At 39.9% G+C, this 27811-nt stretch overlaps 1 protein-coding gene and 1 long non-coding RNA gene across 2 annotated transcripts; one reads left to right on the forward strand and one right to left on the reverse strand.

Moving 5' to 3' along the window:
• Nucleotides 1-2136: 2136 nt before the first annotated feature.
• PCOLCE2 (procollagen C-endopeptidase enhancer 2) lies at nt 2137-26422 on the reverse strand. Its single transcript, XM_065640413.1, has 9 exons — nt 26174-26422; nt 25090-25198; nt 17265-17520; nt 15758-15882; nt 12595-12731; nt 10150-10304; nt 6470-6553; nt 4252-4419; nt 2137-2658 (listed from the first exon to the last, which is right to left on the reverse strand). Exons 1-9 carry the CDS (start codon nt 26260-26262, stop codon nt 2522-2524), a joined length of 1260 nt encoding a protein of 419 aa, XP_065496485.1. The 5' UTR covers nt 26263-26422; the 3' UTR covers nt 2137-2521.
• On the forward strand, nt 18779-23905 carry LOC135991645 (uncharacterized). The gene is made up of 3 exons (XR_010606534.1): nt 18779-18822; nt 19781-19863; nt 23836-23905. It is a non-coding gene; the product is annotated as an uncharacterized LOC135991645 (long non-coding RNA).
• Nucleotides 26423-27811: the final 1389 nt, after the last annotated feature.

Consider the following 27811-nt stretch of genomic DNA (forward strand, 5'->3'; position numbering starts at 1 on the left):
ATTATTTAGATTTTCCTGCTTCACATGTATTAAACATGCCATTGCTTTCTCATTTAGCAATGTAATACTGGCTGTTCCAGAGGTTGTCTGCAGATGTTGGGGCTCTGATACTTTCCTTCTGGACACTTGGAATGGTTCTGGACATGCACAGAGACAAAATTTTACATGTCTGTTATACTTCTTTAAACTGGGAAGTAAAAAAAAAAGTTTGGAGAAATGGGACCTTACTTGGCTATAGGATTCAGAATTTCATTGTACAAATCTTAGTGCAAGTCATGAAAGGACCAAGTGGGTTTTTTGACACAACCGCAAAACGTTGATTTTTTCTTTTCTTTCACGTTAATGTCTGTTTTGTCTTAGAGCTAACTTTGCCTCGATGAATGAAAAATCGAGATGGAAGTTTTCATGGTATCTCCATTTGTAGCAGAAAGGTCAAAACCATTCATTACTGAAAGTCAGCTTACTCTATGCTCTTGCTAAACTATGGTTTCGATTATTGTTTCTGTTGAAATTATTTCAGAAATTGTATTTCAGATAGATAATTTTGATTATGTTTGGTTGCAGGTTGGGTTTTTAGTGTCTTGTAATAGTTGTTACCTACATTTCGTAACTGATTCTTACTTGACTAAACGGGCGCCAATCTGTTAAGTCCTGGCTCCCGTTCCCTGTCGCGGGGCGGCCGCTGCCAGTGCTGCGATTTGGGAAAGAGACTGGTCTAGAGGGAGTGTTGAGAAGAACAGGCAGGAGCTTTCCCTGCTTACCGGCTGGGGGAGGAGAGGAGCAGGCTGCCAGACCCTCCTCGCCCCGCCGGAAAAACTTCTGTGACAGATGGTTATGTCATCACAAATAAAAATAGATTATTGTAGTTCTGGACAGTTCCGAGCATGATTTCCACGTTGCTGCTGCCCAGGCTGCTGCTGAGGAATGCGGAGAGCACCATGCACAAAACCCCTTAATCTGCATAGGAATCGATACTGGAGAATCAAAATTGCAATTTAAAATTCTTTAAGCTACAGAACTGGATCTGCTTTGCAGAGGAGCGCTGCTGTCGTTTCCCCAGCGGAGCGCGGTTTGGCTGAGCCGGCAGAGCGGAGCCCGGGCAGCCTGCAGCGCGGCTGCAGCGGGAGCGTGCGGAGCTGCGGGGCTCCGCGCTCCCTGCGCAGCCCGCGGCCCGGCCGAGCCACGGCTCTCACACGGGACACGCAGTAACAGCAGGAGAACGGCAATCCACGTTCCCCTACTGAAATAGGCAAGTAGTACTCGGAGTAAGGACTGGGGCTTTCAGCACAGCTTCCTGCCTGTGGTTTCAGATTATCAGAACTCTGCTATGGTATTTGTACACAAGGAAAACAAGTACTCTTAGGTTTCGTTCCGTCCATGTCATTTCTATTAGTGCTCAAGTTTTACCCGGTTGGAAAAGCATATATTTCATATCTGCTTTTGACCAAAATGTTCTTCAACTTGTCGGTATTAATCTTTACCTATAACCTGTTCATATTCCTCTGTCTTTGGTTATAGCCTTTCAAAGTATCAAATAACTGTGTACAACTGACAGACCTGACAAAGATCTCTTAACGTTATGACATTGTGTAACTGCTTCCAGTCTGTTCCTTCCCTTATCCTCAAAACAGCTACTTGTTTAACCTTTTGCATATCGGAATGAAATAAAGGAGACAGATAAGCTCCTATTTACGCTACTGGTGCCAGACTGAGCATTGCTGTATTGTCTGTCCTTTCACAGTAGAGACAAAAATTTAAACTATTTACACGTGTACTTTACTGCCACTAAATTAATTCCTTCTTACCTCCTCCTTAATTACCTTATGGATCGTAATAGTGACATTCACTAACTAGATTATAGTCATCAGTAAAGTATGGTGCTGTTGTACCGTTGTCTAATTCTTTGAAGAGTAAATCCAGTTCATATTAACATCAATGATTCACTGACTTCAATGGAAGAAAAATCGGGCCCTTAATGAACAAGAAGTGTAGTGTCAGTCACGCTGTGCAAGACCCAAACCATCAAAAGCATGTAAATGATCAAAAAAGAGTTTCTGTTTTCAGCCTGCCCCACTTTATACATAATGAATAACTAGTTGGTGTATGATTTAATCTTAAAATATTTTATTAAGCACAGATAATAATGCAGAAATCCATGTAATAAAACAACTTTAGAGAAAAAGCTAAGTTAAAATGAGTTACTATAAATATTGCACTTAGAATTCTTATTTTACATACACAACTCCTTAAAAAAATTGGACACTTATAAATTAACAGCTTCCAAGTAACTGGAATTTGGTATGTTTGAGATCAGATGGCTGTGCTGCAAATCTTCGGCTTTAAGACTTAGGAGGATCTGTTCTCGTCTCGGTAGGTACATGTGATGGACGCCACTTTGTGCCAGGGCGTGCTTAGGTGGATGGGAGGGAAATGGGGAGCATGGTCTTAGTGTTGACAGTCAGTTGTATTTTCATGACTTATAGTATTTTTCAAGAGAGATGATAGAATGCAGCTGCAGAGTTTAGTTATAACATGTTTTGTTTTTCAAGGCATTTAGGATCTTTGAGTTCTTAGTCTTAAAACTCATGACGAAGCTGTTGGGAAAGACTTTGCCTCTACCATCTTCTTCTATCTGGCCCATGATGATGTAGTTTAAACCTACAAAGGAGAGCACGATGTTACAAGACAGGAATCCAGGATGTGATATGGTAAGTATAGTTCTTTATCTGTGGTCTCTATTCATTTGCACTCTGTTACCAAGGCCTTCTAACATTTTTTTTCCTTCCTACCTAAAGCATGTACTTCCTTACTTATCTTTACCATGCTTGTTATGCAATAAAGTACAAGTTATGTAAAAATCAGGTATATAGCTAAGTACTACATAATTAAATATATAGGAGATATTCATTAAATGTAGATTGTCAAATGAGTCTGAAAGACATTAGGAATGTAGTATAAACACTGGATAACTTAGCTACTAACACCCAGAGCGGAAAGTATCACATTCATTTTGGATATTTTCTCATTTGCTCAGCCTGTAGGATAATGCACTTAAGGAATAATGCACGTAGGTCTTTTTGTTCCCTTTTCCTCCCCCAAAGACATGAGCATTTTCTAGATACATAGAGAGGCAGTCAGGCAAGCAAGGTGGGCTTAATGTGTGATAAGCCCTGGCTTTGCAGAAATCGGACGGATTTGCATATTTTTATGGCTTGGAAGGGTTAGGGGTTTGCAAGGCCTTAGACAGGAAGGAGTGGTGTTACAGGGGTATAAGCAGAAACGTTGAGATATTAAGTAATGGCTATTAAATAATTCACAGGGATTTAGGAAGAGAAACAGCAGTGCGTGGCTTGGAGCCGGCAGTCTGCCTGCAAGGAGACAATTTGTTCCACCAAGGATATTATTATGTCTCCCAGACAGGTGTCTGGTTTCCAGAGAACTAAAGGTAAAAGCAAAACCTACTTTCTGACAAGGATTTGTCACTTTGGTGCTTGCTGCCCACTTTGGATGCTTAAACACCAGTAGTATCCCCAATGTTATCAGGGGTTTTTTGATGCTTATTAAATTATTTTGACTGCTTCCTGCTATGGTTCCATTTATGTTCTCCTGTTCTACCTGTTCACTCAGGAGGCAGAGCTGAAAACTGGTTTCTATTTTACTTAGTTACTTCAATGAAAGCTATTCTCAGTGTTTTCTGTGACACCGCAGAGGTAGCCCTTAACTGGAAATTATCTTGATTGATCTCTGTATAATACTGTTTAAGATAGCTGTAGAAATACTGACTGTTTGCAGATATAGAGTGGGCTTAATACCACTAGTATTTCTACAGTAAATGTGTAAATATATACAGGAGAGAAGCAACAGGGAAACATTGATTTTTGTGATTTGCTGTGACATACCGCTTTCCTAGTGTAGCACGCTGCTGTTTTTCCCTTCTAAGTAACTGTGTGTGAAAACTAGCTCCAAAATACATACATGAAAAAACAAAATCTGAGCTTTATTTGAGAGCACAAAATCAGGTTTTACTTTATATCATGTGCATTTTAAAAAAATATATATATATATTTCAAACTGCTTTGATCTGAGTCTAATCCTTTATAAGTAAAACTTAAAAATGCAATATAAACCTGGATAACTAGTTACTTATATCTTAAATTGATTATAAAAATAATTGCTGTAACGTTACTGATAGTGTTTTTCAGAACTGTCTTATATTATAAACAGACGAGGCTGTTATATTTGTGTACTTACCTCTTCTGATGAGAGGACACTGCTTACATACAACAATAATCTTGGCACTCATACTCTTGCCGGCTTGTTGAATTGCTAAATTTCCCTCCTTATAGACATTAATGATTGATATTGTTGCATGCAGGCTGCCAGCCCGTGTTACTGCTGTGATTACAGTTCCGGTTATTACTAGAAGAAAATACATTTGATATATTTTTAGTATTTTTTAGACATATATGTTGAGGCATCATAAAAACCAGGTAAGTATATTAGTCCATAATAAGGAAACGAACAATACTGGAAACAGTGATAAAAAAATGTGGGTATCGCCTGTATTAGGTAAGTCACTACGGACAACGTTTGGTGGCACCGAATATAGAACTGTTCTTAGGATTTATCAGTCTTTTGCAAACCCAGTTCTAGGTTTTGATCATTTCAATTAAGCAGTACAACAGATATTACTTTTAATGACTGATTTTAGAACAGCGGTGAAGTTGAATTGAAAACATTCCAGCAAAAAGCTGAATTCCCAGCTCTGACACCCTCACATGAGTAGCAGGGAATAGTTAATGCCCTAGGAGCTAGATTTTCATCTGTCTGAGGCCTGATACTGATACAAATTTGCCAATTTCAGCTAAATTTAGACTACAGATTAGACATCATATCTCCTAAAGACCTCTCAGTAGGAAAATAAAGATACTCTTTTCTTCCTAGCATGACTAGCTTAATTTGTAGGCCATCTTTATTTATCAAACTGGAGTGGTAAATAGTATTAGCAATTTCTTTTATTCTCGGATCACCTTTTGTAAATAAGCTACTCTATCCTAGGATCAGTTAGAGCTTCAGTTATCAATTATGTGCAGCTGGATTTATTTTACAAATCTTCATAATCCACATTTTGGGTTAGGCATTTGTAAATTTGCATATTATCTTCCTTTATTCCAGAGCTTTTAATTAAATGGGAATGTTCGTGTTCAATTGAAAGAGAGCTGTGGATGTTAAAATGCTGGGTATTGCAGTTTTATTTCTAGAAACAATAAAAATTAAATGCATGATAAAATAGTTCTTATTTCCTAAATTCATTAAGTCAGCAAATGCACTTGGAATCAGTCACATTCTGCAAACAGCACATGTTCTGTTCTTACCTTAGGATACACTTGCATTCACAGTGCATATAAAATATTTTTATTCTTACTCATGCCATGGAAAAGACTGAAAAAATTAATATATTTGACAAAAGGTGAGAGTGAATGTGATGTATTACCCTGGTTTTAGAGGAAAAAAGAACAAGTTTTATGTAGTGGTGTTTACCATCACTCACAAGAGCTGAGGTACGGTCAGTAAGAAGAGACTTTTTTTTTTTTTTTTTTTTTTTTTTTTTTTCCCCCTACCTGCTTCTTTTGGTTTTGGGCCAGGCTACACTGTCTGCAAATTAAAACAGGCAGGTGTTGAGGAGAGGCAAAGGGTCACGCTGCAGTGACTCCGCTCTGCCCGGGGTACGGCCGCAGCCCTCAACTGTTTTTCTAGCAAAATGATGCAAAGCTGCCGCCACTTTCCTAAAACAGCAGATTTCCCCAAATCTCATGGGATTAGCTATAAAGTTAGAGACAGATTAAAACGAACAAACAAAAAGCAGGGGGGGGGGCAAGTTGTCCCATCAAATTTTTAGGCATGTTACAGGGGATTAAAAAAAGCTTCCAGTATTAATACAGGGAAATACTCTGAACCAAAACTGAATAAATCAGCAGTGACAGTGCCATCCAAATATACAGCAGACATCATTTTTCCTGAGTGATTTGCATCTGTGTATGGAAAGCAGCGCTTGTAAACTTCATGCCTTCTAACTTCTTTTAGAAGTATTTTGGAAGTCTATAAACTGCACTGTGGAACAGTCAGCAGGTGCGGCATAAAATGAGTATTGGCTGGTTACAGAGAAATGAGATGACAGTACAGTAACTGAATCGATACTTTCCTGTAGGAGATTGTCTGACACTTTCATTTACTTTTCGGATGGAGAATGTGTGTTTGTTTGAGACACAGATGCAGTGCCTATTTCAGAATATTTCCAAGGATTTGTTGAGTGAAACACAGATACTAATGTCAGATACCCCCACAAGATGGTGTAAAAATATAGCCTATCTATGAATGATAACTTGGAACTACATCTGGTAAAATTCCTATGAGTCTAAAAATACAGTGCCAAGTGAATAGTTAAAAAGAATCAACTTTGCTTCCTTACCAAAGTTGCTTGAACAATAATTGCTTTCGATAGTCCCGCTCCTCTTACACTTTTGCTGGCACAGGGCAACTGTAGGTTTCACAGCTTTTCGAAGAACAAAAAGTAAATTGAAATTAAAATGAGGTGTTTGATACAAATGCAAAGCAATTTGTTTAAAAAAAAAAAAAAAGAAGAAGAAAGATGAATCATCCTGATGTATAATTAACTAGCTCTAGTATTGCAAGGGATGAACACAACAATGACAATATTTCTTTTCTCTGCCATTGCCTCCAAGCATCATCTTTTCACACGTGTCTCAGCTATGTCTCTGTTCTAATGACCTTACAGAATGAGATGTTACAGAAAGTTTACCTTTGATTGCAGCGTGATCTTAAATATGCCACTTATTGTGCCACTAATATTTACTGTTGTTGCCATACAGCCCTAGTACTACATTTGAAGTATCGTAACATTCTATTACAGTGACACTTCAGAGGGAGGAGGTGGCCTTTTATCTGAAATTACTGTCCTGTGATTGAAGAGATCAGAGTTCAAATTCCTGACTCTTTTTTTCTAAATTTTTCGCATAGCTTCATGACACATAGTACTGTATAATTGTTACTGATGACATTTTGAAGCACAACATAATATATCTATTTAATATTACGGGTCAACATTTCATTTCCGTAACAGAATGCTTTGTTTATAAACAAGTGAATACACTTTGCATTTTTTCCTCCTTGGGTGGATGTGAATGGTTTCTGTACTTTACTCAGCTGACCCTTTCTGCGTAATGTGTTGGGATGCAGTATTTTTAAGGCTTTTATGTCCTTTTCAAATTTGTTCGGAATTGGTCAATGACATCATAATTATTGGAAACAGAGCTGAGACGGACAGATTAATAAAACCTAAACCCCTACAGAACCCTAATTTCCAAGAAAAATGAAATTAGTTATGCAGAATATATTTGCATTTTTTAACTTTCTTTAGAATGGAGCATTTTGCAGAACTTTTATTCAGCCTGTACTTTCTGAAAAATAACTTCTGACTAATTTTCCAATCAGTAATCTACACATGTACTTCTCTTCTAATTGCATGAACTCATTGATTCTTTTTATAAATTTCCAAATTTCTGAGATTCAGCTGAATGGCATTAAAATTACTTTGTCTTCAGTGTTATGCCCATGACTGTTAGAAGATCTGCAAACTTGCTGTTTTGCCTTTCAACCCCAAAATTTTAAAATTGGATTCCATATTTTTCATTGATTTGAGACTTTTTGGTTTTGTTAGTGTTTTGGGTTTTTTTCAGTCTTCACATGACTGGTATTCAGTGTGACTCTTCAGACAATTCAATGCCTCCCACAAGGAGTGTTCTGCAGAGCAAGTCACTGTGTCTGTGGAGGCATCTCTAGTTGTATTGTACATGATGTAGCCTCAGTCCTACTGTCAGATCTACATGGTCATGGGAGTGAGACTCCCACTGTCATCACTTCTGCTGTCTTGACGTTTTCTCCACAGTTCTTTCATACCGGTGTGTATTTTCTATTTTTAATTATATGCTGTGTTGCTTTTTGTAAAGTGACTTCTGTGTAGAATACAGTGTAGAAATAATACACTATGTTCAGGTCCTAGAACTTAAAACTAAATGCTAATTTTTTCAAATTATTATTTCAAATTACAGCTAGTGCCTGGCAAGGTGCCATGCCATTTAATTAGTTCTCCTGTCTCACAGCATCCGTTGGTAGGTCAGGCAAGTCGGGTACCTCCTACCTCAATGCCACTCGCAGCACGACCAAAACTAAGATTTTAATGTTCCTTGAGTCTTTCAGTTCAGTGTCCATAGCAGGAAGATAAGAAATGTAGTAGCAGGAAGGTGAGTCGCAGGTGCGTGCCAGTATGGTAGCTGTCAAAAATTTATTGAGGGGCTTTGATTTTTCTAAATTTAAAACTGGGATTATGCATTACAAAATATTCTTGTTTGGTCCTTGTTTTGGTTCAAGTTTTACTTTAGAGTTTAATAAATGTTGGTTGGTGACTTCATTATCATTTGTCAGTAGAGGCTGCCTATTGTTTAGCAAAATATAAATTGCCTACCATTTTACATGTAGCCATATTGTCAGGCAAATGCATGAGTTGATTCAGTGAAATAAGAAAATCAATTACTTAACCATATCTTTTGGATTAATCTTCATTACTTTTATTAGTGTATTGTATAGCATTTATTTGTTTCTTCAAGTACCAATATTTTGATGTAAGACAGAGACTGAGGTAATTTTTGAAAATGTCTGCTAAAGTTAAATATTTCATTAACGCCTGGAGTTCTGTGCAAGTTTGAATAGGTCTGATTTGCAAGATAATAAGCTAAGTCTGTTTGAACTGGACACTTCTGAATGCAAATGATTGATCAGAAATTTAACTAAACTGTAGAAATTTAGTGTACTTTGGTTTGGTTTTAAGATCAGAAATGCCTACACCATGCATAATTGATCAGACGTTGAAAGGACTTATTTCTGTCTGTCTAATAAGTCCTTTTGAACACCTTCCCTCTGTTGTCCCCCATTGCTTTTATTATCTAACACTGATGTTGTCATAAAAACTGATTTGGAATTAATTAGTAAAGTACATCTCTTTCACATGTGCACACACAAACAGCTCACAGAGCAAAATTCAACGGCAAAACCCTGAACACAAACAGTGTGAGATATCTGACAGAGCTGAATTATTTATTATTAGAGTAGCAGTCACAACGGCATGATTTACAGATCATTATGATTTCATTTGTATAATGTTTATTTTCATCTATTTTAAATACCTTTCATTATCAGTATTTAAGCACCACAGCTGCTTGGATTCCTGCTGACAGGCCATTGCTGTCCTGACTTTCGATGCCTTTTAAGTATAAATCAGGTTATGTGTTGCAAAAACATCATAAATAATTTGGTTTTCTGCTATAACGGCATCTTAAATCTCTCACGTCCAGGTTACAGAAACTGTAAGAATTTATCCCTTCAGTATGTCTGTAATGAGGTGGTTTTGGCAATACCTTCAGAGAAATCCTCCTCTGATCTTTCATATATGCTGTGTAGTCTTAAATATAAAAGGAAACTTATTTTTATTGTGACATATTTCTTCATAAGTTCCAAACCTTGATCTTTTTCAAAATAAAAATAATTCTAGGAGGGTGTCACGTTGACAGGATGTCGACAGAATCTGAAGAGGGCTCAGGTGGCTTCCATACCAATTTTCCTTCATCTTAATAACTAGATGAAGAAAAATATGGCCGGATTTTTACATATTAACGCATACGGAAGAAAGAGTTCCTTTAAATAAAACTATTTCTTAAAATATTTAGAACTTCTTATGCAAAAGACTTTTGTTCATCCATTGTTCTATGGAATTTGCTAGTTAACTGTCAGAAATTGAGAAAAGACAGGAAAACTCTCAGCAGAAGCGAGTTACTGTTAGACTGATCTCTTGCCTGGATAGATTTCCTTTTAATAACGTTAAGTAGATTCTCCTTTGAGTATATTAAGATATTCCCTTGAGTATATTAATTTTAATTCATTCTCTCAACATTTGAAATACTAACAAACCATAAAACTAATTTTTCATATACTTTCTATGACATTTTTCCACAACCTTCTCCTTGTACTGGAATAATTTATTTTTCTAAGAAATAAAATAAAGCCAGTAAAACTTACTTGAGGTAGCAGGGAGTGTTGTAGTAGTAGGCAGAACTGTAGTTGTGGGTAACTTTTTTGGTCTAAATTTATAATGGCCAATAAAGCCATCAGCTGTTAAGCTTAAATCAGACAAAAACTGAATGAGCAACTCGTTTCTCTCAGACAGAATAGGCCTGAAATAGAAAACCAAAATATTTCCATTGTTTTGAATGTCGAAGACAAAAACCACTAATAGCATTCTAACCAAAAAAAAAAAAAAAAAGTGCACTTCACTTTAATTATTGGTCTGCATGCAATATCTGCCCTCAGACTAATACTGAAATACACGTTTCTTTGCCGGCATGTCAGACACTGGTGCTATGAGTGTGAAACTCATTCTGATGAATCATGTGAACCTCTGGTTCCTGAAGGCTCTGTCAGTATGCGTATCTGTAAGTTCTTCCGTGTGACTTCATTGCAGACTTCACTTCCATGGAATGGAAGGAGCTAGACTAACACAATGGGAAAATATATTGAAGAAACGCTCAGTGTGCAGCCGAGGTAAGTAAATGGGTTCCTTTATTTGTTTTTGTTTAATGAAAAACACATTACACATTTGGAAGGCCTTAAGAAAATGAATTTAATGTTGGGTTAGGTAATTCTTTGACAAAAACACTACAAATAAAATGGTTTGGGTTATTATTTCTTTCTGTGGTTTCGGTTTTTGTCAATGTTTGGATACTCATTACCAAGACCTTGGAGGTAATTTCTTAGGATTTGAAATGTCAGGGACAAGCACTGTTCAGTGTATTAGTTTTCAGTTCATAAACTGCACAGTACCTACTGCGACACTGCCTCTGGATGTGGATGTGGTGCAGTGACGCCCCATTCAAGGCCACGGTTAGAGAAAACCACGTGGAATGCAGGTCTTGCCAAAGCAGCACTTCTCTCCTTCTTTTGGGCCTTCTACAGACCTTGTCTCAATATTCATTAATAATTATTAACACAAATTTTTCAAGCAAAGCCACAGTTTTTGGAAAAAGGAAGAAAAATATAGGAGCAAAAGAATCTTGGTGAGGGGAGAGGAAAATAGAAAGTGGTTTTAAGATGTAGTTTTACTAAAATAACTGTGGTGTTTCTTCCCAGGAAGTCTGACAGTTCCTGAGCAGTTCTTCAAAACATTTAAATAGGCCGTCAAGGTAAAAAACTCGTGATCCTCTCCCAGTTTTTTGGCAGGTGTTCCAGAAATCAGTTTACTCTGATAGCTGAGTGTGACAAAACCAAAGTGCCTGGTTATGTGGAGTTCTCTAGATTTACAGATGCTGTGGCAGTTCAGGCTTTGCTTGCTGCAGAATTGACCCAGGCTGTGGCCGTAGGAGGGCACAGATTATCAGCTGCCCGAGAGCCGTGCTCTGCTTCCTGAACACCAGGGCTACGACAGCAGTTCTGAAAAATCTCACCTACTCTGTGTGTCCTGTCTTTTTAAAAAAGGCTTTTTGTGTGAGAGGCAGGGTTTTTTGAGTAATTACTTCTCCTAATAAATGGTGATTATTATGTATACCATTAATTTATGTATCCTAATAATTGTATTTAGGAATCAGGTATGTGGCTACACTGCACGCTCACTGGTCTGCAGTTGGATCTGAATTCATCACTGCATCACCAAATCAGTTCAAGGTATCCACTTTACTCATACTTTTTATGTGTACTGTTTCTGTTACACAATGCCATGTTACATTATCTTCTGGTTAATGAGTTCCGCCTTACATAATTAGTGTCAGACAAGCAACTAATACTCTTTATAGAAGGCTTGCTCCACAATTCAGTTTACACACAATGATTTCAGGTTCTTTTACAACACTGGTCTTGTCCTTACTGTTTTTCTGAACCCAGCTGACAAATTTTGATGAGAATTGTACAAAGCTAGTGGAAAATCCCCAAGAGCCATACTTTCCCCCTTCCACTAGACATATAAGCTGCCTACATACAACTCTGCAAGGGAAAGTGACTATGTTGATGCTCTATCTTGGATTTCTGGTTAGAAAGCAATGCTATCCTAAAAGTCACTTTCAGGACACTTTAACATTCTGTAACGAGAAATCTCATCTCTAAGCTCTGTAGCCTGGGTTTGAGCCCAGTCTTCTGCCCTTGCACAAAGTCCAAACTAAAATCTCTGGATGTTGAAGCCCACTAGGTTGGGCAGACCCATTTACAGCTTTGAGATGCTGGGGGATAGGTGCCGAGCCACAGCTGAGAGGTGGTTTAAGAAGCTACTGGTTGGAGCCAGGGCTAGTCACAGACGGAGAGAGAAAAGGGAAAACCTAGGACAGACAAGATACTAAGCAACTCCTGGAAGTCCAATTGGACGTAGAAAGTGTCGTATTTAATAAAAAAAAAAAAACACCTTTTTGAAGCCTAGTACAGAACAGTTAGCAAAATGACACATAGTGGTAGTGAAATTCATAATTGAAGATAGTTACTTACGCTGGTGGACTGTCTCCGCAGTACTTCCCAATTCTTTTAGCGTCATTGATTTCCCCACCGTTAAACACTGCGACATAGTCATATCTGCAGTAGTTGTCTCTCTCCACATCAAACTTCTCAAACTTTAACTCTATTAGCTGCAGGGAAAGTATAAATAACTCATGCAGGTTTTATTATGCAGAATAATTAATGTTTCTTATAGTAAGTGACCTCTTCATATGAACTACTAATTGGTTTTCTATTAAGTCCTTAATCCACTTAATTGTGGAGTAATGTATTTTAATCCACGTGACTTCTCCCCAACAAATAGTTCGACATATGACTCTAATATTCTAGAAAACATTTTGTTCTCAAATATATGCAAGTAACTTCTCATAAAGTTGTTTTTATGAGTGAATGAAAACGGGATAGTATCTGTTAAGTGTTACGCTGCTTTTAAAACTATAACAAATCTAAACCGGAGAAAAGGGGCTTTTAGTGTCATTGTATCACCCAAGATATGCTAAAAAAAGCAAGGGCAAATTTGGCAAGAGCCATTTCACTGACTTCATTAAGAGCAAGGTCTGAATCACTGTGGTTGCCAATGCTGTGCTTACTTGATGCAGAAATAAAAAGGTCAGAAACAAAAATAGTGATAGAAATAAAATCAGTAAATAGTAAGACTAAAACCAAGAGAAAGGAATTGTATTTCCATACACAATTTCCATAAATGTTGGGGCTTTACAGTTTGTGAAAACTAGTATAACTCTGGTATTTCCAGTATTGATGCTATTATCTCCAGCATGACTTCTATTTATGGACTTTTCTACTTAAAAAAGAAAAACAATGGACAAGAAAACAGAAATGGAATTTACTACTCTGAGGCAAAGTCCTGCAGTATGATTCTGTCAGTTGTGTGTAGCAAGGAAGGAAAACACAACATAACCGCACAGTTGAAACTGAGGCAATATCTGCATTTAGGCTGCACAACAGTATTTAAATCACTTTCCCATAATGAGGCTTCAATGACAACACTGAATTGTGTTGATTGTAGATATGCAGAATTTCTCTTTAAAGGTCTGTCTCAAACAAAGATGGTATGAAATCTTTTAAGGCTGTACAAAGAAAAAGGAATCATTTGTACATCGCATGCACTTTTTTTGATTTACTGACATAGTAAAAATGATCTTGTTCCACATTAATAGTAATGATAGCCTGATATCACCTGATGTCTTAGTTTTGCCTGGCTATGCTTTTGCACTATTAAAAAGCGTAAGGCATCATTTTGTTTCCCACAAAGTATGAGTAACCTAGGGGGACTTCGTTTCAGAGATGAGTAACATGCTTGTTTCAAAAACCTTGTCACCATGATGAAAAAATGCACTTTAAATCTAAGTATCCATCAGAATAATACGCTTCTGATCAAAAAGATGGTATAGAAAGAAGTAATGCACCTAGGAGCCTAAGTGCTAAATTTTTCCACACACAGGCAAAACAGCAGGCCACAATATCTACTTTACTACTGTTCCTAAATGAACTTCGCACTAATAAAGAACTACTTCAGGATAGAATAGAAGCTCTTCACAATCATGAGAATCTCCTCCATGTTCTGTAATAAATGAAGTAATTATTGGGTCGTATTAGAAGCAAAGGAGTGCTTTGTTTTACTGCTCAGATGCTTGTGAAAGGGAAGTACAGACAGCAACACCTGAACTTTGGCAAACGAAGAGTGAACAGCTTTTCATGTGCACTTGGAGAGAGATGCTTATTCACTACTTCCAAAAAAGGCTTTTGTCACTGGCAAAATTCTGCCTCATTTGCATGCAAACAACCATTACTGCACTACATGAGAAATATGTATTTGGAAATTTGTAGATTCGTGGATGTTCAAAAGGCACAGCGTATAATGTCCTTATTTTTATGCTTACATAGCCTTTCTTAAGTCTTCTCTACCAGCTTAGGAAAAGTTTTAGGCTTATCTAGAGATATTTGGAAAGAACCAAAGTAATCTGCAGTTTACAGATAAGGTTTTAAAAATCACTGCCTATCTACAGGATTGTTAAATGACCTGTATCTAGCAAGCAAGGAATGTGGATTAAAGAGCAGTCCAGGAAAGACTAAGCTGACATATTTCTTCAGTTCAAGGGAGAAAATATCTTGGGAAATGGAAAAGTATGAAAGATCTGAAGAATATATTTCTCTGGGGCAGCTTTTTTTATACGGAGGATTACAGTCATGAGCAGAAGATTAAGAGGAAAGTTGTCTTTACACGTAGAGGAATTTAAGAAGCTGGACATGGTTAAGAAAAGCAACCTACCAAACATGCCTGGTTGACCAAAACATCCAGTCATTGTAGAATTCCTGCCAAGGTACAGGGCAGATAGCTTGGCAAGGACCAGAAAATGTGAAGCTAGGATTGCAATTAGCCCTACAGTGTAGGGAACACACTTGTGTTTGCCCTGTGTGGCAAACGGTGGCAAATGAGCCCTCTTCATCCGCCGCCACATCTCTTCAGGTCTTAACGAAGTAGTAACAGATGCTCTGACGGCATCTGGCTAATTAAGCAAGCATCTTATGAGATGGAGCCTTCAGAATAGAAATAAAACAAACTTTATGAAATGCACATTGAAAATCCCTGTGCAGGACACATCTGAATATATTCCCTGTACCATAAGCAGAATAAATAATTTCTGCTTCAAATAAATTCAATCAGCTCTGCCTGTGTACCTCAATAACAAACTGCAGCAACACCAAAAATGCTTCAAATGTTGTTAGACTTAAACCTAGAATTTGTCATCATCGTGTTTGGTCCTGAGATCATCACCTGCCCTAACTTAATTTGCATGATGTTGTGCTAATTAACAAAATCACCTTCAAAAAAAATATGTTTTAAAAGCCTCACCAGTCACAGATGCTTTTAAAAGTTAAATTCAGGGGAAAGTAGCAATGCACAGAGGAGGACACGCAATGCTGGGAAGGCACAGGAGTCACTGGAGCGAGGCAGGCACCAGATCAGAGGAAGGCGGCTATCACTGGAGGGTAGGTGTCCTGTGCTCCTCGCACGAACATAACTCAGATTTCAGCCAAATTGTGTTTTAATTGTTTCAGCGCAAGGCGGGCAGCGTGCTGTGCGAGCGGGCTGCTGGTGCGGTGTCGGTCCGCGCAGGCGACGGCAGCCCCTTACCTGGTTCTTCGGGGCGACGATGTGCCAGGAGCAGGTGACTCCAGCTGGGTAGTCTCGCTCTGGCCAGTTGGGTGTTTGGAAGGACCCCGACGGCTTCTCCAGTCGTCCCCCACAGTACTGATCCCCTGCAAGTACAGCGCACGGTGTGACCACAGTGGAAGAGGGACGTGGGTGACCCACAGAACAGGCTCTGTGGAGAGCCAACGATGCAGCGGGGCGTTTTCCTCCATATCTCCCCTCCCAGTCCCAAATTACAAAGCTACATCAGGTGTGTAATTCTTATTTATAACCCAAGTATGAACCTTCTTTATTAAGTTATGACATCACAGTCATTTACTATATCTTTCCAGAAGTTATCAATACAAGGATAGAACTGAAAGGACTAATGTATTACTCACCACCTGCATTGCGTCTTCTCCACAACCTGTCTAGGCTGGTGTGATGCTAACACCAAAAGCCTTGAAAATGAGTCTCTCAGCAGGGCGATACCACCTCCCTGCAACCCCCCAGCTTCTCCCAGTTCATGGCCTTCCCCAGCACAAGGCAATGCCTTTATGTTTAATAATCCCTAAAAGATTTTTCTTTCACGTGTTTTTCTAATTGTTTTTAAACCAGTGTAGAAATTGACAGCCCCCAATGTCCCCTGGCAGAGAACTCCACCACTTTACAGCTCAGACAAACACCACCCTCTCCTTTCCTTTGCCACCACTTGCTCATCTGTTTTTGTATTAGAAGAGACAGCAACTGTGGTCCCCATTCACCTCCTCCGGACCGGTCATGACTTTAGAGCCCTCTCCTACGCTGCCCTTGCCCGTCTCTTTTCCAGCATGACGAGGTCCATTCTGTGCAGCTGATCTTTGTGTAGAACATGTTCCTTAACTCTGTCATATTTGTTGTCTCTGATCCCTTCTGAGAGTTTTATTATATCCTAGTATGAGATGGGAACATCAGAATGGCACGCAGTATTCAAGGTGCGGATGCATTATGGATTTAGAGTGGCATAATTTGTTGTTGTTGTTTGGTCTTTATTCCCTTTTAAAAAATTGTTAAGTTTCTGATTCTTTTTTGATAACTACTGAGCACTGGATTGATGCTCAACTATTGTTTTAATAAATTATCTATTTTACACGTAAGATCTCATTCCTAAGTGGTAGTAGTCAATTCAGAGCCCATTGTACTGTACATAAAGTTAGGGTGTTTTCCCCTTATTTGCAACATTTATCTATATGGAATTCTGTCTGCCATTTTATTGACCAGTTATTACCACATTGCTACTAGGTGCAATTCTTCTGCAAATCTTACAAAGTTAGCCCTCTTCTTTACTATTTCTTTACTAACTGTAGTGGCTAACCAGTTATATTTTGCTATTTGCTAAGCGAGATAATGAATATGTTGAACTGTACAATCCCTTGTATCTCTGGCATCCCATCTTTTTAAGCATTAATGTGGCTCTCCATGGAGTTGTACAATTATATTTGTCTTCAGTGCATACGTAATTGTTAATTACCTCTTTCATGGGGTTCTGCTGCAGAAAACTTTGCAATGAATCCACTTCCAGCAGTATTAGCATCTGAAGTCATCTGCACCAACATTTTATTGCTGTTGGATACGAGGGCACCTGGTTTCACCGTACCACAGAACCTGCCGATGCGTTGTCCATTGGCATGGCCGTTGTATATATCCACAAAATCATACCGACACAAGTTGTCACTTTCCAGATCTAAATATCTAAAAGAAAGAACCACCACTTTTCCTTCTGGGACCTGCAGAGAGAGAGGGATGGAGAGATGTATCCTGAAATGTGACTGACACCACACATCTATCTGATCCCACTACTTGCATGAGTATTTTCATATCCTTCCCTTCTTGCCAGGTAAGCCTTTTTTGTCAACTATAGTCCAGGCAGCGTGGTTTTGAAAATCATATTGGACCAATCATAAGAACAAAGCTCTGGCCATCTCTGTTGCCATTATTTTCTTCCTGATTCAGAGGATTGTCTCACCATCACCACCCAGTTCAGCTTGGCACGTTTCTCTTATTTTCTGCTGAAAGTATGCAACCAGCCATGCAGCTCCCTGTCACCAAGTAAGGTGAGGAGGATGAGATTAACATGGTTGAAAAAAAAAAATGGAACAAACAATTTACAATTTTGAACAAATGAAATGGCCTCTCTTATCTTGCTGATTTGTGCCATAAAGTTTCATAGTTTGAAGGGGTCTTTTTATTTACTGACACATGATTACATTTATAAATAAAATTGGAAACTTTATGGTTATTGCTGTACAACCCTAAAATGTAGCTATTGGAGTAGGTACAATTAGCTTAAAGGCTGTGGCGAAAGAATTATTTTGGAAAGAATATGTAAAACTATAAACAGAGAGTTCAAAAGAACCATTAGTGGGTGTCCTCAATACAGAAGAGAGTTTTGTTTTCCAAAACGTCTGAGGAAACATAAGTCAGGGCAAATCTTTACATGTCTGCATCTGTGGACATTGCAAAAGAGGCAAGACTACTGAGAAGGATGTAAATTAAGAAAGCATAACAGTTTACAAGGAGGAGAACATTTCCAGAGATAGAGTTGCAAGCTTTTAAGAGAATAAGCAGCATACCGAGAAGTGAAAACTATTCTAATAAAGCATTCAATGCTATATTAACAGGACAGGGAGAAGGGAAACAGTATTTTAAAGTATAGAGAGACCTTAGACTGGCAGAGTGTAATTATCTGCATTCAATTCATAGCCCAGTAGAGTGGTTACCCATTAAAATAACTGCAGCTGTTCTGTTTTACTGAGACACCGCTATTATTTTCCGCTTTAATTACATAACACACACTTAACGTCTGTAAGTCAGTCCGTATTTAAGACACTTTAAGAGTTCATGATTTTTTTTCTTTCCTTAACAGTGACTCATTTTAAAACACCAGTTTGAGATAAACTACAACTAAACTACTCCTATATGAAATTGGCAAACAGTGTTTGCATTCTGTGAGTTCCAACAATTAAAAATGCCTTGTCAGGTACAGATGGAAGTGCGACATGTGGAAATGACCACTTAACCCACAGAAGGTACTTAGACAGGCAGCAGCTCTAGATGTTGTGAAAAATGTGCTGTAGATACGTTCGGGTTACTCAATCATGCAGCTGCTTTTATGTCCAGCACTGATACTGACCCTGCAGCAGAACAGACTTTTGCACGAGCTGTTTCCAGCTGCCTGGGTCCACGTACCCGCCGGCTGACCAGCCCCACTGCAGCTCCTGTCGCTGGCGTCAAGAGTATTTTCCTTTGGTCCTTGTTCAAAGTTCTCTCAAAAATGCATTCCATTCCCCTGTGCTGACGTACACCACCACCACCACTACTACTACTACTACATCAAAACCACAAAACTCATCTAATCTTATCCAGAAATTCCAAAGCACAATGACTATGTTTCAGAAAACTTTAAAGCCAGATGTTAAACTTACACTCCTGGAGTGAGCAAACCTTATAGCTGGTATTAGAAAATAACCCACATGTATATTTAGTCCGCATAAGGCCAACACAGACACGTGGTCACACTGTACGATATTCTGTGAAAGCAATATGATTCTCTGAATCGCTGCTCTCATAACTAAGTCTCTTATTATTGCATTCACTTGTCTTCTGGTCTTATTCACTAAGAAGCATTAAGATATGGTCATTTTAACAGGAAAAAGAGCTAAAAGGAATTTGGTATTCCTGTCAGAAGACCTAAGTGTTATTTATGGTTTACTACAAACTTTACGTGACCAGACAAATCAGTTCAAAAATGCTTGCTATATAGTTATCATGTTTTAATATAGACCGAGCTGCTATGCCTAAGATTGTCCAACATTTTCCACTACAAAACACTGCTTACAGTGTCTTGCAGCTTGGCTGCAACTTACTCATCTTTAAGAAGCTTCCCCTTTTCCTCCCACCGTTGCTGAAATTTGAGCAGAAACTGCTCCATCGTATTAGATTAAATAGTTTTGTCAGTGCTTATGAGATTTTTCCCTCCTTTCTCAGCTTGAATTGCTTCTTTGAAGTCACCTACTCCCTCCCTGAGTTTGAAGAAGGAAGTCGAAATGTGAGAAGTGGCTGGTTCTGGGGTAAGAAAAGGTCTTTTTGCTGTCCTTGTAGAAATGCATTCAGATTTAGCCACGTGGTTATCCCTCAGTAAGGCTGGCGGGCGCTCACCGGCAGCACGTTGAGCCAGCGCTGCCCCGCTCACGCCAGCCTCCCAGCACTCAGCCTTGCCCTGGGTTTTCTGCTCCCTCGTGCTGCCCCACGGGACATGGGGAACCAGGACGTGGGACTGACCCGCGCTGAAAAGCAAGAGGATGCTGGCAAAGCTGCCCAACTCCAAATTGCCAGACAACCATTCACTCAAGTCCTGGGTTTTCTGTTTCACGGTGTAAGTAATTCTGGGCAGTGTTGTATGCTTCCTTCTCCACTCTCCACCACTGATTATGTTATAGTATACTAAGTTACATTATCTATTTCTATTTCATCATAGTATTTAATCTCTCTAGCTTCTATTTGTTCAGTCTACCTGATCTTGATTAAGACTGTTCCCCATAGATGTACTGAGTTTCTCAGTTTGGTTTCATGAAAGTTTGTAAGAAAATGTGTAGGAGAAACTGAGCCACGTGGTCATGAATGTTTAACAAGGAGCCAACTCCAGACTTCAGTCGTCAGAATCATCCTTGCTCATATTTAGCTGAATTTGGGGAGAACTGGGTCCCTTAATCACAGTCACTGCTTACTGCCATTACTTTACAAAATAATGTCATTGCCTATTAAAATAATTTTTGTCACTATTCACAAAAATAACGGATTCGTTCCAGCATGTTAAATCAATTAAAACTTTGTGATCTGAGCAGATGACATTCACGAGGGCAGAGGATGGTGATTCCACATTCTGGCAGGAGCCGGTCCAGTTTGCAGCTATTCCCAAGGAATCCCACCCTAAATACAGGCATCTTTGCAAAACAATACTTTTCTTTCATTTCCATCATTTCCCTTTTTTAAATGTCGAAAAGTAATGTGCTAAAATCTGCCAATGTTTATCCTAGAACATTTAAAGTATTGCTTCATGAGAAACACAGGGGAGAACGCAGAGGCCAGTATGACTCAGTTGTGTTTACTTTGAGCCACATCCGAGCCCGATGCAGTAAGAGGATGGGATACCTCAGAGGGAGAATTGGAAGGAATTGCAGCTCTTAAGAAAGAAAAAAAAGAGAGGAGTCAAAGGAAGAGTGTGATGCTTCCCCTGCAGGGTGTGCCTTATTTTTCTGTTTTATCCACCCAGCTGGTATCTTTCAACAGAGGCACTTTAGCTTCTGCCTCTCTTTGTCACACGGTGGGTGACTGACCCATACTTGTCCTTTGCTTCCCTTCTTAACTCTGTGAATTCTTTAGGATCATATATTATGATGCTAACCTCATATGAAGGATGCCTTATTCTTATCGAAGGTTATAGGAAAATAGCACTCTCTGAATTTTTTTAGGGGGAGTTTTGCTAGACCGTAATTCCCTAAAATAATCCATGTCCATTATTAACCTCTTGAAAAGGGCATGATTATTTTATATATACAACCCACCACAAAATAAGATCCCTAGATGTCTTTTTGTTATCATTCTTTGATTAACATTATATTAAATACCTGCAAAGTTCACTTACATTTAAAGTAGTTAAGCTGTGTTTCTGTAGTTGTTCTGACTAAAAACAAAGCCCTCTTGATCATTGCGTCTCTTGCAGTTTCTGGGGGGGATTCCCAAACCGTCATACTTTTCAAAATTACTTGACTTCGATTATTTGCTTCGAAAATAATCTTTTGATGGGGAAAAACCCTTAAGTGCCAGCTTAGTAAGAAAATATTTTGCCCAATTTTTAAACCTATACTGTACATGGGTTTAATATATTTTGGTATATGTTTAATACCAAAATGCTGATTGTATGTTTTGCCATAGCAGTCCTAGGTAGACTTGGAAAATACCTCAGCCACTTGCAAGCCAAACATGTTATTTCTCTCTACTGAGAATGAATGTGAAAGTTTTGGTTTTACACCCTGGGAAGAACCACAGCTCCAGCCTAGTTGCTGGTTCCCTAGCTCCATCCTCTCCAGCCACAAATGAACAATTAAAAAAAAAATCATATTAGCTTGCTCCCCCTGACAAAGGCATTAGATTCTGTTCAGCTATTTCTTTTCTGGCAATACAACCACGCATAAAGATCTGTTCTCTACTGGAAGGGCAGTTTCACAGTGATAGGAGAAAATGAATGCTAAAATGTAGAGAAAATGATTTAAAATACTTCAAAACCCCAGGGCAGATTCCCAACTCCCCCGATAAGTAAATTTTTCAAACCTTGCTTATTGTCAGCAAACCTGCTGGAACACAGCTCCTGAACTTATAAAAATACAATGTTACATAACTCTTGACAGTCTTCAGTAGTATTGTTGCACATAAAGTCATCGGAGTTTTATGGGAACTACACAGTCTGCCAGAAAACAGTCCAGGTTCTCAGACTATGTGACACATTTATGTGAGGTGATGGCCAGGAAGGATTACAGAGTATTAAAAGTAAATGTATATGACATATTTTAGATAAAGCCATATACATTACTATAGGAAAGGAAATAGCTGTACAAATGACTTCTTAGCAAAGCCAGCTAAAAGCTGCTGGGTAGTCTGCCAAAGTTGTAATATAACCACAAGCATGTGCTGAACACTTCTTAGAGCTCTTAGAATAGAGAAGCTGTTTTCTTTAGCCAGCTGAAAAAGTCCCAGTCCCTTGAAATAACAGAACCATAATTGAGTTAGAGAGACTCTTCTAGCTTTAGCAAACCAGTTGGAAAGATTTCAGCTGATGCCTGAATGCCACATTGCTTTATCTGTATCACCCATAAGATTTTCTAAACTTATTTTCTTCTAAAGAATGAATTAGCTGTCACTCTGTTCCTCTGTAGATTTCTTCTATAGACGAGATCCTGTGTTTGAGAAAATAACAGCTTCATGTCTCTTGTGAGCCAGACGCAAAGTGAACCAATGTGTCTTGCAGACTTGTCAGATCCTGCACTAGACAGTGTTTTCAGGAAGGTGTTCACAGCCCTTGGCTAAAATGGACAGGCAAAAAGTCTTAGTCACCTTCTAAGATCAGATGATAAATGAGGAAGCCTAACCGTAACTACAGCATATTTCTTCATGGCAGTGTAACTGGCTTTTAGTGCTATTGCAAGCTATTGTGAGCCTCAGCAGTATCTGGTGAAAGGATTTTGTTGTTTAAAGTCTGGCTAACCAGACCCTTGAGTGTACCACTTTGCCTCAGTCTGGTAAATCATCCTCTTTTTTTAAAGAGGGTTCAGGCTTAGTCTTGCAAATTTTGTAGTCCTTGCCTTCTACACGGTTGACGGGGGGGAAAAAAATCAACTTGGCTTAGTGAGCAATATTGTCTAATAGGGGTTAAATGAGTTGGGGGCGTAAGAAAGCCTGGACTACTACAGTCATGCAGCCCTTCTCTGGCTTTGGGAGAGCTCCAGGGAACAGGTACGCAGCAGCTGAAGAACAGGAGTAAAGGGCAGCACAGCAGAAAAGTGGGAGACGGGATGATCATGAAATGCCAGAAGCCGAGTTCCTCCCGTGGTCAATAAAGTCCAAGTACGGACACAGCTCTGGTACGGCTTTGTGGTAACACTGTTCACAATGTTCAGGCTAACCTGGACACTCACATCTTGTTGGCAAGAGCCCCATTAAGTCTGCAATGAAAGCACTCCGTATGGACTCTTTAAATACAATCAATTGCTCTCTTCTCCCTCTACCCCCAATATATGATGAAGGGCATATGCATGGGATGCTTGAGTAAATGCTTCTTCAGTGCTGGCTCCATTTGTAATCCAAATTTTTTGAATGGTAAAAATTTTATGCTGTTATAATCAGAATTATTATTTACCTGCAGATTCAATTTTGAACTTCTGAAGATCTAATACTGAGTCATACTGGTAAACTAACTTTGGAGTTTTTTCCCTTTTACTTAAGGCATGTGTGTATGATTCCAAATGCAATTTGTGTCTGCTTTTCAGATCGTAAAGTGGGCCATGCTAATTGCTGTAATCTCAGCCCCTTGACCGCAGGAAACAAGTTTATTGATGAGCATACACTGCATTTCACATCATACTCTTCTGAAAAAAGTCAGTCGCTGATTAAAGGTAACCTCTAACTTGGCCCTAATAATAATGCAACATAAAGGTGCAGAAAGCAACTGTTGTAGCTTTACTGGTGTCCGTCAGATAAAACGATTAAAATTACATCACTCGTTTGGTACGAGAATCATTTTAACTGAACACTGTAAACAGATCAATGTCTCCTGCTTTGCGTCAGCATCTCTATAGTAGCAGGAGACAATTATCCTGTGACATCCTATTCTGCTGCCAACACCTAGCCTGTAATGCAGTCTTTGAACTGAAGTTCTCTTTAGTGATCCTGTCAACAAACAGACTAATTTATTTTTTTATGCCTTTTTTTGTTTTTAAGCACATATTCTAGGTCTGAATATCACAGGAGTTCTTAGTGAACTGTACCTAAAAAATTTAGAGGAAATTTGGTGGGCAATTTTGGACAGCTTAATTTGTGCGATGTGAGGAAAAGTAATAATTCATTCACACCCTTTCTGAGTCTGTGGGTAAGGTCACGTCCAGCACTGAAGTGTTTAGTCCCAGCTGTTTAATGGCATTTGCTGTCCATGAAGACGATGTTTCTGCCCTGCAGTCTCATTTCAGCATCAAAATATCAATCGTACCACATGCTTTTGCATGATCATTTATAAATGTAACAACACCTTCCTGTTGCTTTCTCAGCTTGCTGTACGACACGCTCCAGATGTCCTGGCTGGCAGAACACTGTTATTAGCACATTGCAGGCAAACCTGCCTGAATTTTTGGGTTTTGTTTGAAACTTTTTCTACGTCTTCTTGCCAATGAATTTTGCTTTTCATTATGTACACCTCAAAGCTTTACTTTAATCCATTTGGTCTAACTATTGCTTTCTGCAGTGACTCGAAAGGGTAAAAGTTTGTTTCCAAGTGGATTAATTTAAAACAATTGGAGATGTATCTATGGAAGTCAATGAAAATTTGCTTCTGACATTAGGCAAGGTCAGTTCTATTTCAGCCACTATTATCATATTAGAGAAACCCTAAAAAGTTCCAGATAGTTGAGCTGCTCTGAGTTACTGAGTTCATTATTGCATATATGTTATCCAATATAAAACACTGGCATTAACAACAAATAGCTCTTCATTGTCTTCAGCACTGTTTTTGTGATATTAAAAATTCTTACTGTGATTTTCCAAGTACATTTGCTGTTTGGAGGGTAGACTCCAGGAAATCCTTCACTCCCAATAAACCCTGACTCTCCAGATACAACGCCTCCACATGTAAATGTAGGCCTGAGGATAATAGGAAAAATAGTGCTTAAATTTAAAATATATTTCATTTATTCTTTATATAATAGTAAAGAGACATGGACTGTCTTATACTTAAAAACACAGCTAAAATACTTAAAAGCATTGCTAACTTTAAACATATGTTTCATTACTTACATAATTTAATTATTGACATAGAATATGCAATTTAACATGCAAACTTAGGTGTAGAGAAAATGAACTGCTTGGACCTTAATTCTGGGTTTACACAGATTTATCCTTCCCTTAATTCAAAAGATGGAAGACGCAGTGCTGTGATACATACATCATTGCAAATTGCTATTATAATGAAAAAAATATTAAAAAGTCGGTAGTAATTACTTTTTATAGCATGTATAATAGTTAAAATGGCACAGTAGTAAAAATAACTTTACATTCCTATCTGTTCCACCCTGAAATGCTTTGCATTTAACTACTTTAATCAAGTAAGTTGCTTTGGAAGTTTTCTGTACACCACAGGAACACAATCCCCGATGCCTGCAAGTCCTGCTACTCCAGTCTGGTGATGCATCGTACGTCTCGATGTTGACGGAGTGAGATGTGCAGGGCTACAAAGGTCAGGTGGGGGCCCCTGCTCCGGCACCGCGCTGCGGGGAGCCCAGACAAACCCCTGAGAACCACAGCGCTAGTGCTGAGGGCAGGAGCCCTGCTGAGCTTTAGATATTGGGGTATAATATAACATAGTATAGTAGAATATATCGCATCGTATCGGATTGTAGCACATCGGTGTTATGTTATACTCTGTTATCTGGGCGCTGTTTCCGTGGGAAAAGCCCGTGTCCCTGCCCTCCCCGGACGCACTAAGGGGCTGTGGAACACCCGCGGTGCCGCCCGGCCAGAGCGGGGTGTCCGCGCACCCCACGTACGCGCGTTGGGCACCGCTCCTGCGGAGGGAAGGCGGGGAGGGCCGCTGCGCGGGCGCGGAGGGGGGCGCGGTACCTGTGCGGCGGGGCCGCGGGTCGCGCCGCCGCCAGCAGCAGTAGCGGCAGCAGCAGCGGCAGCGGCGGCCGCGGGGCGGCGGGCGGCATCTCCGGGCGGCGGCGGCCGGGGCAGGGCTGGGGCAGGGCTGGGGCCGCGGAGCCGCTCCTCGGGCTGCCGCCTGCTCCTCCCGTGTGCGCTGGGGCCGGGGGAGGAGGAGGCAAAGGCTTCCGCGGCCCTCCGCCCCCGGGGCAGGGCAGTGCCGCCCGCCCTGCCTCCCTCCCTGCGTGGGGCGCGGCGCTGCGCGGCCCGCGGAGCCGTGGGCGCTGCTGGCTCTTCCCCTTCCCTTGGGGCCCGGCCCGGCTGCGCCCAGCCCCGCCCCGGTGTCCCCCGGGGGAGGTGGGCGGCGGTGCTGCAGCCTGGGCCCCGGGGGCAGCCCCGGCACCCCGTACTTTGCGCACGCAGGGACCCCGCTCAGCGGGATCGCCCCAAAGCCCGCGGCGCCCCGCGGCGCCCTGCCGCGCCCTGCCGCCTGTCCTCAGGTGGCACAGTGGGGGTGTTTGTCCTGGTCATGAATGAACTCAGTGTCACCGTTTGTGCAATCGTGTACGGCTTCACCAGTGCTAGAAAAAGAGTAATGCTACTTTAAAATTTCTTCTTTATTTAAATTCTAAAGTAAACTTTAAATGCTTCGTTTTGTTTACCAGTTGGTAATCTTGACCCATTTTAGTAGCCTTTTCACTCTGGCTGTGAAAGATACTCTTTAAAGGGCTGTGGCAGAACTCACAGTAATGAACTCAATACTTGTGTGTTTGTAGGATTTGGGCCAAAGTTGTTTGAGTGAGAAAAGAAATGAAAAATTAAGTCAGTATTCTTACAGAACACAAGAAAACTTGACATTTTAAAAATGTTTACAGAAACCACATTGTTAGTGCTACTGGATGATGACATACAGATTATCATGTCCATAAACGATAATTGATCTTTTAAGGATTGTTTTAAGAAGAGCCTGCTCCTCTTCTTGCTTTAAGTCCTTCTTCCCATATACGCCTCTTGCAAGAGAAGTAAAGTCTGTATTAGTGTTCAGGCACAGCCGACTAAAACAAAGACTGGAGGAACTAAACAGGAATTTTGCTGCGTGCAAGGCAGAATACAAACCTAGTATCTTATTTTTAGCTTATTGATTAAGCACTTAACATTCCTGTTCTTGCAAAATACAAAGAAGGGCAGTCCCACTCCCGAGGCTTTAAATACGTGCTGTGGGTTAGAGAGGATGCTTTGAGGATTAAACAGAAAGAGGATGCTGCAGTTTAGCAGATGTAATACCTGTAATTCCTTTCCACAGTGCTGGATGAAGAAAGCAGTAGAATAACCTGGATCCACGCTTGCTAAATTTCCAAGAGCGTTTGTGTGGAGAGGTGCCGCTGCTATTGGGATGTCCTAGATCTTTGAAGGCAGTCTTCAAGACAGCTGGTAAGTAAGACATGCCAACAGCATTCCTGTGTGCACAGAGGCAATGGAAGACAACAAAGAGCAGGGGCTGAGGTGTGCACGGGCTTTGCAGAGGCCCAGGTTTCGTGTGAGTGCACGTGTCGGCAGCCAGGAGGGAGGGCCTGGCCTGCAGCCCTGAGGAGGGGCAGCCCCATGTCCCCAGTGAGG

This window comes from Caloenas nicobarica, chromosome 8 (genome assembly GCF_036013445.1).
Source record: "Caloenas nicobarica isolate bCalNic1 chromosome 8, bCalNic1.hap1, whole genome shotgun sequence".
Taxonomy (NCBI): Eukaryota; Metazoa; Chordata; class Aves; order Columbiformes; family Columbidae; genus Caloenas; species Caloenas nicobarica.

Excerpts from the sequence above, each read along its gene's own strand:
- PCOLCE2 (XM_065640413.1), bottom strand. The coding sequence starts at position 26,262 with ATGCCGCCCGCCGCCCCGCGGCCGCCGCTGCCGCTGCTGCTGCCGCTA. Across the intron at positions 10,305-12,594 it reads TGCGGAGACAGTCCACCAGC|GCCTATTCTGTCTGAGAGAA; the intron begins GTAAGTAACTAT and ends TTTCTATTTCAG. Across the intron at positions 2,659-4,251 it reads GTGTCCTCTCATCAGAAGAG|GTTTAAACTACATCATCATG; the intron begins GTAAGTACACAA and ends TCTCCTTTGTAG.